This window comes from Daucus carota, chromosome 9, assembly GCF_001625215.2.
Source record: "Daucus carota subsp. sativus chromosome 9, DH1 v3.0, whole genome shotgun sequence".
NCBI lineage: Eukaryota > Viridiplantae > Streptophyta > Magnoliopsida > Apiales > Apiaceae > Daucus > Daucus carota.
In genome coordinates, this window is record NC_030389.2 from 35,051,309 (window position 1) to 35,070,297 (window position 18,989).

The 18,989-nt window shown below is 34.3% G+C and overlaps 2 protein-coding genes across 2 annotated transcripts; one reads left to right on the forward strand and one right to left on the reverse strand.

The window, feature by feature from the left end:
• The first annotated feature begins 182 nt into the window (after window positions 1-182).
• Window positions 183-2,258, forward strand: LOC108202634 (LRR receptor-like serine/threonine-protein kinase FLS2). The gene has a single exon (XM_017371127.2). It carries the CDS (start codon window positions 329-331, stop codon window positions 2,087-2,089), a length of 1,761 nt encoding a protein of 586 aa, XP_017226616.1. The 5' UTR covers window positions 183-328; the 3' UTR covers window positions 2,090-2,258.
• Window positions 2,259-2,353: 95 nt separating this feature from the next.
• Window positions 2,354-4,398, reverse strand: LOC108202635 (high mobility group B protein 7). The gene is made up of 8 exons (XM_017371128.2): window positions 4,218-4,398; window positions 3,492-3,574; window positions 3,350-3,389; window positions 3,147-3,260; window positions 2,991-3,048; window positions 2,859-2,903; window positions 2,684-2,773; window positions 2,354-2,602 (listed from the first exon to the last, which is right to left on the reverse strand). Exons 1-8 carry the CDS (start codon window positions 4,328-4,330, stop codon window positions 2,531-2,533), a joined length of 615 nt encoding a protein of 204 aa, XP_017226617.1. The 5' UTR covers window positions 4,331-4,398; the 3' UTR covers window positions 2,354-2,530.
• Window positions 4,399-18,989: the final 14,591 nt, after the last annotated feature.

Here is an 18,989-nt window from a genome sequence, read left to right on the forward strand (position 1 = left end):
TTTGTTGTTTTGTAGTTAAACTCTGTTCCTATATTAAACAAATCTCTGAAAGTTTGAATAAATATCATGTTCTTCTGTCACAATTCATATTCTCACCAGTCACTACCACCTTTTGATGATTATACCTTCTTGTCTAAGTGAAGGAACATAACCCATCTCTCCTTTTCTGTACTTTTTCTTTCTTTATATATAATATCTGACACTCTAGTTGATTAGTTAGCACTTAGCATTAGTAGTACTTGTTATTATTGTTATTTCATATTGTCAGATCCTGCTTCATTTCTTAACTTGTGAAGCATTCAGATACAACTGATGCCCATTTCCTAAAATGCAGGTTCTGATATGGATTTTCAAGTTCTTGGTCATTCTTTCAATCATTTGTTTTTCTTTGCAAGGAGCGCCAGCATGCTCAGACGTCGACAGAGCTGCCCTTCTTGGGTTTAAAGGCGTGATCTTTAAGGACACAACTGGGATTTTGGCCTCTTGGGTAGGGAAGGATTGCTGTGATGGAGGTTGGGAAGGAGTTGAATGCAATCCGGGAACGGGGAGAGTGACACAGTTGCAATTGCAGAGGCCAGAGGGGGATGCTTCTAAATTCATGAAGGGCAGTCTGTCTTCTTCTCTTGGTGAATTAAGGTTCTTGGAAGTGATGATTATCAGTGGGATGAAAAGAATCGGAGGAAGCATTCCTGAAAGCTTCTCGAATCTTACTAGCCTCACGCAACTAGTGTTGGAAGACAATGTACTTGAGGGCAACATTCCTTTGAGTTTAGGTCAGTTGCCCTCTCTCATGGTAATATCATTAAGTGGCAACCATTTGACTGGTACTATTCCCCCAGCCTTTGGGAATTTAAGAAACATTGTCCAGCTTACGTTAGCGAGAAACTTCCTTCAAGGTCCTATCCCAGTCGGAATTAAGAATCTCCTCAGTTTACAGTATCTTGATCTTAGTCACAATTCCTTGTCTGGGTTCATCCCACTTTACATAGGCCAATTCAAAAAACTGACGTTCCTTGATTTTTCCAACAATCAATTATCAGGTGAAATTCCCGCGTCATTAGGCAGTCTAGCAAGTCTTTCAGACTTGTCTTTAAGCAATAATCAATTCACTGGGAGGATCCCGGATGAAATTGGACATCTGAAATCCCTTACCAGTCTGTCATTGAGCTTGAACAAGCTTAGTGGTCAAATTCCCGAAACTTTATCACATTTACAGAACCTATGGTACCTCAACTTATCAAGTAATGCTCTTTCAGATCCTTTGCCTATTGCCTTTGACAAGGGCATCCCTTCATTGTTATCTGTAGATTTGTCTCACAACAAGCTTAACTTAGGGACAGTTCCTGTATGGATTACTAATAGGGAACTCTCTGATATCAAATTAGCCGGATGCAACCTTAATGGAACACTCCCAGCCTTCACAAAACCAAATTCCTTGACCACCATCGATCTATCTGAAAACCATTTCACTGATGGGATTTCAAATTTCTTCACTAGAATGTCTCGCCTGCACAAGGCCAAGTTATCGAACAATCAACTGAAGTCTGATCTCTCTCTGATCACCTTGCCAACAGGACTTACCTCTCTTGATCTCCATTCTAACCAACTATTTGGGTCTCTTTCAAGTATATTGAACAAGACAAGCAACTCAATGCAAACTATTGATTTGACAAACAATCAAATTTCTGGCAATCTTCCAGAGTTTACCGAAGGCTCAAGTTTAACTTCGCTCAGCATCGGGAGCAATAAGATCTCTGGCCAAATTCCTAATTCTATCTCAAACCTAGTTATGCTTCAAAGGTTAGACATTTCAAGAAATCAAGTAACAGGCCCAATACCTGCAAGCTTAGGGTTGTTGCTCAAGTTGCAATGGTTAGACCTGTCCATCAATACACTTGAAGGGAAAATTCCAGTAAGCTTGCTAGATATCGAGAAGCTAAGTCATGCAAATTTCAGGGCAAACAAATTATGTGGCATGATTCCACAAGGAAAACCGTTTAATACTTTCCCTTCAACTGCTTATGGGCACAATCTGTGCTTATGCGGCAAGCCATTGCCACCATGCAAGGAAATGGACAATGAAAGATGAAGCAACAAAATGCTTGTTAAATTTAAAGAAAGTAGAGATTGTGCTCATTACTCATATCATATGAGCATTTAAGAACTTTGTGCAGGCCTATTTAGTAGCTTACATTTTTTTCCTTGACTTGTTAATTTAATTGAACAAATAAATCACATGTATATGATTTTACTTCCTATATCATTATTCATTTGTTAACCTTCAACTTAAAACTATCAAGTTACATTCATCTTCAAAACCAAACTAGATCAACTCTAAAATGAAATCAGAAAATAGTAAACAAAAGATTTTCATTTTCATATAAAGGAACATAAGTGGCCACATCTAATCTTGTCACAAAACATTGTTCCAATATCCAAAAATTTACATAATAGCATCTACTAAATCATCTAAACGAGTCTAAACAGTCGAAGAGAAACAATGCAGCTATGAACACAGAGTGGCATAGTTTTACTCATCATCATCTACTGTCTCAACCTTTGCTTCCTCATTTTCACCTTCTTCATCAGGGTTTGCTCCTTCCTGCAATTATATCACAACAATTCAGAGCAACCAAAAAAATTACTATGGTAATACTTGCTACACTTAATATTAAACAATTACATTATCTTCTGCTTCATCATTTTGCTCCTTCAAATTCCTTTCATACTCAGCCTTCCTCTCTGCAGCTCTATCAATATATACCTTCTTCTCCTGCAGAATGGTAAACAGGTTCAGCTCTACCATACAACTGCAAACACAGAAGCAATTTATAAAACAAATTTAAAACACCACTCACTTCATCAGTCAAGGATTTCCATTTCTCACCACCTTCCTTTGCAACCTAAATCAAGGATTAACAGATATTCAGTAACCAAACAAACAGCAATCTCATGGTGTTTGAGCCTGAGAAACTGAAAATAAAATTTACCACTGCAACACTCTTATTATCAGGATGCTCTTCCTTAAATGTCTTCCTAAAATCCTCCCTGCATCAATATATAATGCCATCAATACATGTTAAAAATCACAAACATTAGAGCAATACCCACAACACATATATAGCTGAACAAATAAATGTTATTACATGAAAACAAAGAAGGCAGTGGCATGGCGCTTAGGCTTGCTTGAATCTTTAGGCTTCTTTGGTTCTTTAGGCTTCCTCTCTTTCTTAGCAGCTGCAGATTCAGTTTTCGGTTTCCTAAATTTCCACAACACAAACACATCAGCAAAATAACAAAAGCATAAAACCCTAATTAAATCTTATAAGAAAAGGTTTAGAGGAATTACTTCTTTATAGCCTCAGTCTGACTCTCAACAACCAGAGACTCTGTTACAACAATTCAATAAGTCAAAACTCAGTCGAACATAAAACAATATATATTGATTTCTGAACACTCAATCAAGCAGTAAAATCATAATCTCATTTTACCAAGATTGGTCTTCAACTTGGCCTCGCTGCTGCAGCTATGCATACCAATCAACGCAGCAGCAACATCCTTATTGCATTCCTCACTAGAAAGTACCAAATCACAAAATAGGTTTCAACAACAAAGCAATCAAATCTCTTGTATACTTTCACACTCTTTATATCATTTTCAAATTAACATCAAATTAGGCTTTAATAAAGTATGAAACAAAGATAATCAAATCTCCTGAATACACACACTCAGTATATACATCAATTTAAAGTCAATGACTTATACATCGACAATATGTAAAGCAGCATATTGTGAATTAAAATTTACAAATCAGATTCAACCAGATTGCAACAGTATAAATATCAAAGTTAGGTGCTCAAACATGCATCTCATATCAGTTTCAAATCTAAATGAAACGATATAAGAAACAACAAATGTCAATCGATCATTAAATATCATTTTCGAATTAAAATCAACAAATCAACAATTAACATAATACAATATCATAAATATAAACATCTCACTACGATTACACACATATCTGAGATCATTTTCAATTCAAATTGAGAAATTAAATCCAAGCACAAATACAGAACTACAAAAATCAATCTCTCGTATACACAAACAAATACATTTAAGGGAGGGAGAGGGAGAGGGAGAGATGGACGGAGAGAGAGAGAGAGAGAGAGAGAGAGAGAGAGAGAGAGAGAGAGAGAGAGAGGGAGAGGGAGATTTACCATCGGACAAAAGCACTGCCGTCTCTAGCGCGTTTGAGCGCAGCAGCTTGCGCCTCCACTCTCTTCCTCACGGTACCAACACTCGAACTCTTCGCCGCTTTGGTTCCAGCCATCTCTCTCTCGCTCTCTCTCGCACTTTGCAGATTTGATACAACTGTGTGTTTGTTTGTGTAGAGGGGTTTGTTTGAGTAATATAAAGAAAGAGCGAAATTAATTGGCGGCCTTTTTAATTTTTCGTGTTGGCGCTACTTTGGATTGATGCACTCGGATCGATGAGTTGTCAGTTCTACACACCGTTGGATTTAAAATGAACGGTCAGGATTGAGTAGAAAGATTAATTAAACCAGCGGGAATAAGAAGAGGCAAAATGTTAAGTTTGGGATCGTTTGGGCTGGGCCTCCGGCCTTATTGTGAAATTGGCCTGAGTCTTATTATTTTGTTTTTGTTTTTCGTGAGAGAATTGAATTTGATATTTCATCATCCGATGATTAAAATGAAAAAAAATCAATTGAATAAATTTTATTATATTATTATGTTCTTGGATGTAGGGGTGAATGGTGATCATGATTGAGCTTAAATTGGGCCGTCCGAAACATCCAACCGATTTTATTTTGATCGAAATCGAAATTGAGTTATGATGTTTGATTACAATTTTATTAAACAAATAACATAATTTATAACTTAGTTTTGATTTAACTTAAACTCCAACCGCTTTGAATCCAAAATACACACATATATATAAAAAAATATGCATTTATTTGTTTTTTTACATATATTTGATATTATTTTATAATTCCTTTAAGATACATATATATATATATATATATATATATATATATTGATATTTAAAATAAAAGTTTAATAAAAAAAGAATATAACATTTATAAATAGTTATTTCTATGAATTAGACAAAAACATTAAAGTATTGGAGTGTAAAATTGGAAAAAATATAATCTAGTTATCTAATTATTATTTTTTCTTCTACAATATTTTTAAACATTCGACAAACTACAGATTATGTTTTATAATATAAACATTGTAATGAAAAAGTGGAACATTACTTATATAAATCAGAGAATATCATGTTCGGCAATATAACTAATAAGATGAATAATGAATTTTAATATTTGCTAAAGTTGAAAATTATTGATTGGTTGATAATTTTGTTTAAGACAACTTATAAATGATAAATTACACAAAAATTTGAATAATCAAAGATATTATTCTTGACTAAACTAAAGAATTTTAACCCCTACTCCAATCCTCCAATATTTTTATTTACTCAATATAACTTACATCTTTATAAATAATCTTTTATTATGAATTTATGTTTTGTAATCTGTTTCAAGCAATTCTTTTTGAATAAAATATAAAGATATTCACTTTTTTCCTTTTAATATCCTGGTGATATCTTTTTTTAGAAATTACATAGGTTAAAGATCGGGATTGAAAAATTATGCATAAGAATGAGAAGACAAAAAAAACGGAGAAGGTGTCGATAAAAATTACGAAAATCTGCGATTTCATTTCATATCCACAAGCAACAAAGAAGTTTAATTTTAATAATTAAATCAAGTTTTGGAAAATATACTCCCTCCGTCCCCCTGAGTAGTATACATTGGGGGACGGGGACGCGGCACGGACTTTAATGCTCCTCTAAAGTGTAGTTGTATAATTTATTTTTTAAATTTTATTTTTCTGAATTAAAGTTTAGATGTTATATTTTTATTCAAAAAAAGAAAATCTCAAAAATAAGTTACGGAACTATGTTTTACAAGAGCATTGAAATGCGTGTCGAGCAGTTACAAAAAACGTATACAATTAAATGGGACAGAGGGAGTATTTTACTACCTTCACTGATAATAGTAAAAAGGTAATAAATTTATATTAAAATAATAATATTACAGAGCACTAGCAAAATTTACAGGTTCATTTAGATAATTAAATTATCAATTTAATAATATTATATCTTTATTATTCGTGTTAAGAAATAATTTTAAATAAGAGATGATTAACTTCCTCTCAAAACCCTAAAAAAAACCTCTCAAACTTCTTCCTTTTCCCTAGCCGTCGTGAGGGGCTTCCATCGGTTTTCACCGGTGGAAAGCCCCAAATCAATTATTTTCTTTGCTTTGTTCTTGTTTTTCAATAATACTCCTCCCCAAGTAAGGATTTCTATCTTTCAAGATTGTATCTTTGTTTGATAAAATCTTTTTTGGGTGAGTTTTGTTCCCAATTTATTTAGGTTTTGTTTATTCTCTCCTTGTGAGAGCTTGGTGTGTTTTTTGGTGTGTTTTGGTGTGCTTTGGTGTGATTCAATGTCCAGGACGTTAGATCTGCCAAATTTTCAAGGGATTGATTCAGTGGTAAAGATTTATATGGGATTGCAGTTACGATCGATAGCTCAAACGGGTTTTGATGAAGTTTTGATGAAGGTTATATGTGTATATATCAATTTCAACAAATCGCTTGATTGTGTCTTTGCAAAGATTAGATTAATCAGCGATATGATCTGTTTCATGTTTGTTCGACTCGATTGTTCTTGTAGATGCCGTATGGCTTTTCATTATTGAATTAATTTCTTTTTTTTTCAAAAAAAAAAAGAAATAATTTTAAATATTAGTGGTTTATAATTAATCACATTTTATCATGTTGATTGAGATAAAAAGTAATCCAGTAAAAACTTGACTGATGGGAAAACATTTATTAAGCAGCATTAATGAGGAAGAATAATAATAATACTTCTGATAATTCTGGATTTTGGCGTAAGTTATGGAATCTGAAAGTTCCAGCCAAGGTGAAGAACCTGTTATGGCGTGCTGCTACTGGATGTTTACCAACAAAGGTGCAGCTGAGAACTAAACATGTTGATGTTATCGATACTTGTCCCGTATGCAATAATGCTTCAGAGTCATTTATCACAGTCTAATCTCTTGTCACTTTGCAAGAGCTTGCCTGGACTACGTGACTAATTGCAACAGAGATCAAACGCAGCAATGCTTCATGTCATGGCTCGCTGAAATTTTCAACACAAAACAAAATAAGGAAATCACTGCTACAGTAATGATTTTATGGTCATTGTGGAAGAGCAGGAACGACCTAGTGTGAAATCAAAGGGGAATGAGTGTTACGGAAGTTGTGGAATCTGCAAAATCATTGCTTTACCAATGGCAAAGTGCTCAGGATAAAACTTTTGATAGTTTTCTTGGTTTTATGACTGAAAAGGACGGAGCTGAACACTGGAAGCTACCCACGGAAGGAACGGTTAAAGTAAACACAGATGCTGCAATTTTTAGTAACTTAAAATGCTTTAGTTTTTCAATGGTTGCCCGCTCTCACAGTGGCGAGTTGATAGAGGCTAAATCTATATGCAGGCAAGGAGTTATTCAGCCAGAGCTAGCAGAAGCAATGGGTGTAAAGGAAGCCCTCAACTGGGTGAATGCGAGTAAATGGCCGAAGGTCGAAGTTGAAACAGACTACTTACTGGTTGTCCAAGCAGTTAGAAGCAATGCAATCAAATTCTCATATCTTGGTAGCATCGTACAAGAGTGCAAGCATCTATTATCAGGTTTCAAAGATCAACAAGTAACGTTGAAGTTTATTAAACGGTCTGCGAACAAAGTAGCTCATCATGTAGCTAGGCACAGTTGTTCAATAGCTGATCGTAAATGGCGTATTGATAATGCCCATTCGGAATTATTACATGTATTGCTTAACGACTTGAAAGCCTAATAAAATCTTCTTTTCGTGGCAAAAAAAAATAGGAATGTAGTTGAATTTTGAATAATGCTAATTACTTCAAATCTTGTTTACAAGTTTGTTTCTCAAATAACATGTGAGACATACGAGAAAGTATCTTTTGTATTCCGATACAACTCTATAGACAAGAAAGTATCTTGTGACAAAAAAAACATGTCAGACATGCGATTATTTTATTTTAACTTGGTTAATGTGTATACAGGAATACCATTATTAATCCAATTAGTAGAATCACTGATACATTGTCAACTAAATCAGGAATTTTTGGGAACACTTTATGGTGTGCTAAGTTCAAATTATTTTAATAATAATATGACCCTAATGTGCACAGCCACCCAACTAGAATTAGCCATTTGTTGGCATGTTAATTGGAAAAAAACTGGAGGTACTTGAAGCATCTCCAAGAGTATAAACTTAATAATCGTATCATTCATTTGACATCTATGTGTCATCCGTATAGAAGAATTTTAAAAATTGAAACACTTCAACTATTCACCCATTACATTTGATGAGTTATATTTGTTAAATCAATATAGTTTTTATGTATAATTTTACCTAATCATAATTATACAAGACTCTCTTGCAGCACATGCTTTACATTATAAGTGTAACTAATGATTATAACTAATCATTTTACAAATCTCCGGTCTCCTGGAGAATAACTATATAATATCCTAAATATGCCATTGACATCATAAACTATAATTCTAAGGATCATACACACGGAAAATTTACTCTAATAGAATCCCTTTTCATTTCCTAAATATTAAGAATCTATTTTTATTCCTCACAGATAGAAAATTTTTAGCCTATTTCTCATTTGACTTTTAATAATTAAATTTTCAAGTCTCCTCTACGATCTTCCATACATTTTTCATTATCTTTTTGTTAATTCTTTTTTAATTTAATACCATAATAATGATAATACAGAACATAAATAGATTATTAGAGTGTCAATCAATATCGAGTAACTATTTTAAAAATATTAAACTATTTATCATATTCAGAGAAACTTCTTGAGACAGTGTTGAAGATGCTCTTAACATTATTTCCGGTGAAATTACTAGGTACCAAAAAATAAATAACGTGAGATATATGGTCAATTTTTATTATAAATGGGCCTAATATTAGAATAATGTTATAAATCTTGTAGTCTACTACTGAACTATACAAGGGTAGAAAAGAAACTATCCTGGAAAGTATAAAGAGAATAGAAGATGTAGAGAGAAAGTAGTTGTATTTCAGTATGTTTCAGAATAGAATTCATTTCAACTGAACTAGCTATTTATAGAGGTTGATTGATGAATCTTCCTGACTAAGAGTTACAATACTTCTAGGTTAAGTATTACGGTTCTTCTCGAGTAAGTATCGTAAGTCTTCCTCGATAAGCTATGCGAGTCTTCCATAGTAAGTTTCGCCAGAATTCCTTGATAAGCTTTGCGAGTCTTCCTTAGTAAGTTTCACCAAACTTACTTGATAAGAGTTGCGAGTCTTCTTGACTAAGCTTTTGACAATCACTTGATATATTATTTCATAACACTCCCCCTTGATTGTCAAATGCGAGTTATCATAGAGATTGACTGCCTCGTTAAAACCTTGCAAGGAAAAACCCAGTAGGATAAAAACCTTGTCGAAGGAAAAAGAGTACAGTCTCCCCCTGAAAAAAATCACTCACATTTCGACATCTTGTTTTAGTAGACTCCTTAATCTTCGCATACCCCTATTACTTCATAACTTCTCAAATGTTGATGCCGGTAATGACTTTGTAAATAAATCCGCCAAGTTATCGCATGAATGAACTTGTTGTATATCAATATCACCATTTTCTTGAAATTTTTGAGTATGGAAGAATCCTGGCAATATGTGCTTTGTTCAATCTCCTTAGACATATCCTTCCACAAGTTGTCTTAACCAAACACATCCTTTGCTTGCTTCATGAATTTCCAGTAACTCTGTTTGTGATCGCCCAAAGTGAATATGTGACAAGTATACAACATCTTTTAGTTGTGCCAGAATTGAATCTCGCCAACAGGTTCACAACAAATGCAATATAAGGGCTCCAAATTGCACGAAGGTAGGAAAATTCAGGTCCGTTTGCTTCTTCATCATGTTTCCTAGGACGGAAGGGATCCTTTTCAACTTCGAGTGATCGAACAACCATTGGCGTGGTTAGTGGATGAACTTTGTCCATGTAGAACCGATCAAGGACCTTTTCAGTGTAGTTTGATTGATAAACAAATATGCCTGAAGATAATTGCTCCACCTGTATACCTAAACAAAATCTTGTCTTTCAAAGATCTTTCATTTCAAAACTCATTTTTTAAATGGTTAATAGCATTAGTAATATCTTCAAAAGTACCAATGATATTCAAATCATCCACATATACAACAATAATAACAAATACAGTTGGTGAACGTTGAATAAAAATGCAAGGACATACCTGCTTATTAACATATCCATCATTTCAATAATTATTTACTAAGCCTGTTTTACCACATACGACCAAATTGTTTCAAACCATATAATGATCGTTGGGATATAACATAATATAAATGTCGAGGCTTAGTGTCCTCTATCTCTAATCATTCAGGGATTTTTATAAAAATATCACTATCAAGTGATCCATAAATGTATGCTATCACAACGTCCATCAGACGTGTTTCCAAAGCCATACTCATTAGAAAATGAAAAGTAACTCCATCCATTACAGGATAGTATATTTCCTGGTGATTAAAATTATACCCATTAAGAAACAAAAGGAGAGTATGTTTCCTGATAATCAAATCCAGGTCTCTGAAAGAATCCTTGGGCTATTAGCCAAGCTTAATATCTCACATTTTCATTTCTCTCATTTCATTTTCATACAAATACTCATCTATTCCCAACAGGGACTCCACCAGCTGGTGTTTGAACTATAGGTCCATATACATTTCCCTTGCACAAGGATTGCAATTCTTCCTGGATTGCAATTTTTCATTTAGGCCAATCATATCATTGTCGACACTCTTCCACACTTTGTGGTTTAGGATCGGAGTTCATAATAATATCACATGCATATCATCGATCTCAATACTCCCACGATCCAATTATCTCATTGTCGACACTTCTCCACACTTTGTGGTTCAGGATCGGAGTTCATAATAATATCACATATCACGGAAAAACATACACATCATCAATTTTAGTACTCTCACGATCCAATAATTTCCCTTTATGTACATAACTCATTGAGATCTCATAACTTTCAGGTACCTTTGCTTCTATGGAAGCATTTGCCACTTCTTGGGCATTTGCCACTTCTGGGGCATGTGCCACTTCTGGGGCATTTCCTCTTCAGGAGGATTTGTTACAGCCACTTCAAGGGCTTGAACCTCTTCTGGAGGCAATACCACTTCTGGGGTATGTATTTGTCACTTCTGGGACAATATCATCTTTCAAAGAAAATCCCATTTTTAAGGATTTTGTTTCAGCCACTTCAGGGGCTCAAACCTCTTCAGGAGGTAATACCACTTCTGGGGTATTTTATGGAATGGTTGCCACTTCTTGGCAAGTCTAATTAATTTCCGTTTCATAATACAATAACCTCTGCAAGGGGTAATACCGCTTTTAGGGTATATATATCAAAAAGCTTGCCGCTTCTGGGGCAAGTACAATCAATTTGTAATTTCACAGTACAATATCATATGTACGAATAGATTTCCCACGCTTCCAGCGTGCTTATTATACTCAATCCAATTCTTCAAGAATTGCTATATAAATCAGGATTTCAATCCTTACCAGAGCATTAATAGCATGTATGTGTGAGAATATATCTAAAATCTCTTAAAGAATTTGGCATTTGATTATCAATATTTTGCATATGAATACCTCTTTGAAGTTATGACCCATATTATTAGTACGTAGATCAATATAATTCAAAATCGATGCATTCAAAGATATCACATAATTTATGCAAAATATTTCTCCCCCTGATTTAGGGAATATAGATTCACCAAAATGTTGCATACCCAGCAGAAAAATCCAGTTAATGGATCTAGATACTTTATATTAAATGGAGAATCAAAACCAACATATATACTAATTGTGCCCTCAGTGTAGTTCTTTGTCACAATGCAATAAAGGCATATTCTTCAATCATCAAAAGTTCCCCACTAGTATCTCTAAAATCCTTTTAATGACCAGTTAACCAAAAGATTGTCTATGACAATCATGATTTTATTTTATTAATGAAGTACTATTTGACAAGATACTAAATAATTGTAGGTCACATAGCTCTTTACTCTATTGATTATTTAGGCAAGTAATTTGATAAAGGCATATAAGGGACCATCAAGTTGACGCATCAATTAAAACCATAAAGTACCTAAATGTGCCAGAAGATGGATGAATAGGACCACGCAAATGTCACCTTGAATTCATTCTTATTATATATGATGTAGCCGATACTGTCCAGACATGTGAGTTGATTTCATTAGTCAGCTGTGAAAGTATTTCTAACTTTGTAAAATAGTGTGTGTAGTTGTTGTTAGGTCCAAAGTATCGTAGAAGGGGGGGTTGAATACGATACTCACCACAATTTAAAATTCTTTCGAATCTTGCATGCGGATAAATAAATTGCAGTCCTGTAATGGGTTTCGTGTTCCGGATATTTATTGGGTCGATTTCTGAGGATATGAAAATATTAAACCAACACACAATATTTTCCAAGGTATATCTGTATATTGATAAATACCTCGAAGGTGCTACAAATCCAAACCCGAAGGTTGGCTACAATGACCACTCCTCTAAATATTACAAGCCCTATCCACTACAAATATTTATGGTACAAAACTAGGCTAGGGTGTGTGTATATTTGAGAGAGTTTGTGCATAGCACTTGGCCATCCATCCCGAAGGATGATGTAAATTGTGAGAACCACAATCACATATTTATAGGCTTTCATAAACTAACCATGGTTAACGAGTTCGTCCTGGACGACTTGAGTTCGTCCTGGACGGATTCGATTTAACAAAATAAATCTAACTCCCAAGTACTTGAATTGGTGCCAGGAGATGTTGGTTTGGGGCGCAACATTTGACCAAGTCAAATGTTGCGCTTCAACAATGTTGCGCTTCATTGCTCCTCTGTTTGGTACTTAAAAATAATTCCAGTAACAAAAGTTGCGCCATGATTGTTGATTAGAGGAGCAACATTTGACCAGGTCAAATGTTGTTCCAATATAGTGCATCCCTTGTAGAGTTGTGACTTAGAAATTATTCTAAGTCACAAAGGGTTAGTGCCAAGAGTTGTTAGTAGAGGAGCAACATTTGACCGGTCAAATGTTGCGCCCGGGTCAAATGTTGCGCCTGGGTCAAATGTTGCGCCCGGGTCAAACCTTGCGCCTTGGTCAAATGTTGCGCCATAGAGTGTGCAAGAGGTATATGGTGACTTAGAGAAATTCTAAGGCAAATATGAACTTGCTCCACCATTGTAATGCTTCCCCTGTTATCTCTCATCTCTTGGGGACGAACTTTGACTTTGGTCAAAGGTTGCGCCTCAAGAGTGCTATGTCTTCACTGTGATGTACTTAGAGAATTTTCTAAGTGAGGAAGAGCTGTTGACTTCGGTCAAATGTTGTTCCTCACATAGTAAGAGCTTTCCTTGTTATCACTCCTTTGACTGAGATTGACTTGAGTTTGCTCCATCCATATATATTAATATTATATTCATAATATTATATAAATATATGTATAAATAAAGATATATATATAAATGTATATAAATAATATTTATATAAACATATAGTAATATATATATATACATATATTTAAATATATTCTCATATATTTAAATATATATAATATACATAAAATTATATGTAAATATAAATATAAATATATATAGGGATATATATATATAATTATCTATAGATATAAATATACACATATTTATGCACATAATATAATATATATATATACACTTAAATATATAAATGTTTATGTAAAATATAAATACATATACTATATACATATATATTTATTTAAATATATATACATATAAATATACATATACATATGTTTAAAAACATATATACATATATATTATATATATTATATTTAATTAAATATACATATATACATATATAATTATATTTGTACATATACAAATATATAAGTGCACACATATATAAAATGTCACTTCCTGATATGGCTTTCTGTGGAAGCTTTGACATATGGCATTTGAGCAGTAAGCTTTGGCATAGCTGGCATTTGGCTTGACTTGGCTTTGGAACAAATGACTTGATATGACTGGATCAATTCTTCGATCGATAAATACTTTGCAAAGCTCCGTACGTGCTGACGCTTAGTGCACTGGTCTGGTTCACAAGCGACTAACACTGAAGTTGAACATTGTACCGTCTTTGTCAGCAACCATTGATCAGTCGGTTCCGGGTTAGTTTATGCTTCAGTTTGTTGATTATAAATAACCAACCAAGATATATAGAAATATCTTGCTTCAGGGGTTGCACTGAAATCTTTCGAGTACTTGGACAACATCTTCATTGCTTCCACAATCTTGAATACTTCAATCTTTATTCTTCACTGAGGCATGAACATATTAATGAACTTCTTCCAGTGAACTTATTCCTTCAAGACTGTAGATGGCTTCTTCAACCTTTGTCTTCGTATCTTCCGATTCCGGTGCAGGCGTAGTGTTATTTACTTGTCCTGTTCTATTGTTGAGTTATCATCCCTATGTAACAGATAGGGTTGTCTTTACATTTAGACTTACAATCTCCCCCTATTTGTTTGTTAATCATAACAAGCAAATCCTCTGGAGGATAACTCAACTAACACTAGAAAAAGTAAAGTCCTGGACTAGTAAATAATGCTACAAAGTTTCTGGATCATATAATACATTTCCAGATTTCATGAATAGAAATAACAAATGTGCATATCACCTTTATTTCTCTGGTTCTTGCTTACCTGCCAGATAATCCTCATAGTCTGTCTTGAAGAGAATTCAAAACATTCCATTATGCAAAGAACAATCAGCAGCTTCATTGAATTCTTCAGTGGTAATGAATGAGTTCACGTCTACCATTTACTGAAGAATAAATGTATCACCTTATACTTCTCCTCCCGTTACCTTGATCAGGTTCCCCTTAGTGATAAGTAGTTGTCTCCCCTTAGATGAAAGATCAATCCTCCTCCTTAGTTGAAAGAAGAATCTCCCCCTCAGTAGTACACAGCTAAAGAGTAGTTTAATCCCCCTTAGTTGTAGACAGCAGAAGAAAGCTAACTTACTTTTTCTTCCCCCTTTCATATATTCTCCCCCTAAATATATTCTCCCCCTTAGTTGTGGAATCCTCCGAGGATATGTGGTATCAAATATGGTCAAGGAACGTGTCCAATACATCCTGTACCAAAAGATAATATCCCCGTAGAGAACTAAACAACGCTAAAGCTGGGGTCGAAGAAAGAGTTCAGAAGAAGGGTTTACTTTGATTGGGTTGGTGCCTATGCTGAAAGAATAGGTTCCAAACGGAAAAGTAAGGAATAAAAACTGACATTCCAGTAACAACATCCACTATGTCTGTAGGTATAAATTTGGTAATTAGTGGGTGTCTCACTAAAATGTTCTGCAGGTGTATCACTCAACACTCAATTTTCTCTCGGTTTTTGGGTAAGGGTGTCACTCACGAGTTCTGTAAGTGTATCCCTCCACACAAATACTGAGCTTCCAAAATGCTGAGTACCTGCAAGAAAATCACCTTAGCCACCCTTAAAGGGGGTCACCGGTGGTGCAATGGGAGTTCGTAATTCCCAGTCCCTATAGACTCATCAGATAAATCCGAATCATGGTCCACAAGTTGCCAACCACTAAGTGGCTTATCCAATTAAGGATCCAGAGTTGTTTGCTCTGGGAGGTTAGACAAAGGCTTAATTATGGCAAAGGCCTAAGTCCTCCTCAATGTCTGTGAAGACACTTGATTCAAGAGAATCATCAACCACAAGTTCACACCGTGAAATGGAATGAACCGTAGTTGCTTCCGTCAATTCTTTCAACAACATGTGAGTTTTCGATACTAAATATTATAATATGTACCTCACAAGTGTTTCACTCTTCTCAATTTCCTATGTGTTTGCACTCACTCATGCTCACAGATTTCTCATTCTGATATCTCACTGGTTCTTCTCAGAATCGCACCAAGTGTTTAGCTCTCAGTGTTTGGCTCATAGTGTTTCTCTCAGCACTCAAAGTATGGTCTTCTGTACCTGCATGAGAAAATCACCATAGCCCCTTCAAGAGAGGTCACTGGCGGTGCAATGGGGTTTCGTAAATCCCCAATCCTCAACTGACTCATCAATAAATTGACTCATAGTCAGAGAGTTGCCGATCTCCTATAAATAGGAAATCCATTCCGATTGGATCCAGATCTGTTCTTATCTGGGGAGGGAGACGAGAATCCTGAAGATTTGGCAATTGAGATCCTCGTTTCCTCCTTACACCTGTAAAGGCATCAACCATCTTATCTACCGTAAAATGGTAAATGAAGAAGTTGCTTCTGGAACAAAACCTTTAACTTCACTGTGCACTCTCTTGTATTGTGTCCATAAGATTTTTGTTTAGGCTCTTCATCAGAGTGATGACTGATAATGTGCTTGACTCAATACAAGATGCTCTGGCTGACGAGCGAATTTCAATGGACTCATCCTGTTGAGAGAATGATTCCAGAGACTGTTTTATTGCCTTTTCAGCTCTATATTCTTTTGGGAGAATACAGATGAGCAACAGTTACCTCAAATTTGAAAACACCTTTTCTTCTTGAGAGGTAGAGCTGTGGGTACACTATATCCCTCACATCCTTATTTGCTGTAACGAGTACAGTTTCTCCCTCATTGACCTCTAGTCTAAAAAGTTCCTTATTACTCCAGGGGAAAAGTTGGGATGTGTTCTGAATTTGGTTTTATAGTCTGGGATAAAGATTGTTGGTTTTCAACCTTATGACTATCTAGGAAAGCCAAGAGGCTGATAAAGTTCCAAAGAACAGAATGAGATATAAATGCACTTTAGAAAATCTATGATTTTAAATGAAAGCAATTGCATTTAATCTTTTTAGAAAAAATGAATCAGTTGTGATTGTAAAAATGATTTTCATAAAGAATGACAATCAAAACCGATGAAAGAATCAAAGTTTTCCGTTAAAAACTGGTTTGAGTACGAGAGTCTGAATCTATGCATAAAAGGTTTAAATGAACTTGTCTTTGAAAAAGACACAGACTCCTGTTTCTCACTACAATTTAAAAAGGAAACAAGAAAATTTATGCGCTACAGTGTATAAAGCACTCGCCACACTAATTAGTGAAAATGCCTCATACTAGCACATCGTCAAAACAGACGCTGCAAGTGACAAAGATCACCAAGTACACAAATACAAGATAATCAATGTCTCGTCCTATGACGCTACATGTATAGATGCAAAATATTCTAAGAAATATTTATGAAATAGAGTAGTGGATACCAATTGTTGAAATCAATTGATAAGAAAATTTCTTTGAAGAAACTCACCACTCCAGAACATAAATATGAGACAAAATAAAGATTTTGTTGTCTCCCTTGTACTCAGAATATTAAACACCTAATATATATTTGCACTAGTGGTTTTAAGAAATATGCAACAATATTTCACCAGTGCCAATACATCACAATCAATTCACAAATAAAACATCAATAAAGCATCAAGAAAAGATACCAATCAAATATTTCAAAGATGAATTAATCATGCTTCTATTATTCTATCAAAGTCAATCATGAAACAAATAAGCATATAATTGTCATGGATCACAATCTAACTAAGATAAAATAATAATTACCTACGCAATATCATATAATTATCAGATCAGCATATAACAACTAAAATTATGACAATCATACAAAGATATTCGCAAGCCCGAGGAAAAGTTGAAGAAAAATTCACAAGTCCTATACATGTAAGCATTGGGTACAAGTAAACTCACACAACTCCTCGCAGAACATATTAACAATTAATATTAGTGATCTACATATAAGCATGCAAAATATCACTAACACTAAAAGTATCACAACTATATGCAGTTAGACATGAAATAAGATATCAATTAATAAATCATCAAATATCCAACACAAATAGTTATGCTTCAAATATATACACTAATATAAATGGATTCAGCCTAGAGAGAATCTAAGTAACTCCACAAATACTAGTATATCATGACTAAATTCTAACTAGATTCTAACCACATACCAATTACTGATACAAGTTACAAGTCTAGAAACAAATAAGTCATGCTTCAGATTTTATACCTATAAAAATGAATTCAACCTAGAAAATAATCCTAAGTATGTTCACAAAAACAGATATATCACGACTAGATTATGACAAAGTTCTCTACTAGATACCAATTGTTGAAGAGGTATAGATCAAGAAAAATAACATAATTAAGTCATGCTTCATGTCATCTCTAATCATTTAAATCATGAGCAAGTAAGTCACTTAATTATCATGCAACACAATTTAAATAATTTGAAATAACAAACACTCATGCTAAAACATATAATCACCATCTAAGCATGCAAATCAATAAACATGGCAATCACATATAATAGCAAAAAGCACGAGGTACTGGATTTTAAATAAATTCACAAGTCCTATGTATAGACAATTTAATACTCATGAATTCATTCAAGAAATATGATAGACATGCTCATGAAAGAAGTAATACCTTATAGAAAATATAGTATGTGATCTACTTGCAGTGAAGTAAAGTGATAAGTTGAATACCTCTGAGACTTGACATTTCAGTTGATGTACCTTTCTTGTACTGATCAAGTCAAGTGGTTGTTGGCATAAGTCTTGGCAAGTCTAGAATCTTCCAAAATGCGCATATTCAAAAGATCCTTGACTTCCTTTTATCGCCATCATTCTTTAGGCTAACTAGTAGACCATGAAGAATTGCAACTTTCCAACAAACTCATCATATCACTAATCT

Coding starts and splice junctions, on each gene's coding strand:
- LOC108202635 (XM_017371128.2), bottom strand. CDS start 4,330: ATGGCTGGAACCAAAGCGGCGAAGAGTTCGAGTGTTGGTACCGTGAGG. Junction 3,261..3,349: donor CAGACTGAGGCTATAAAGAA/GTAATTCCTCTA, acceptor GTGGAAATTTAG/GAAACCGAAAACTGAATCTG. Junction 2,603..2,683: donor ATGATGAAGCAGAAGATAAT/GTAATTGTTTAA, acceptor ATATAATTGCAG/GAAGGAGCAAACCCTGATGA.
- LOC108202634 (XM_017371127.2), top strand. CDS start 329: ATGCAGGTTCTGATATGGATTTTCAAGTTCTTGGTCATTCTTTCAATC.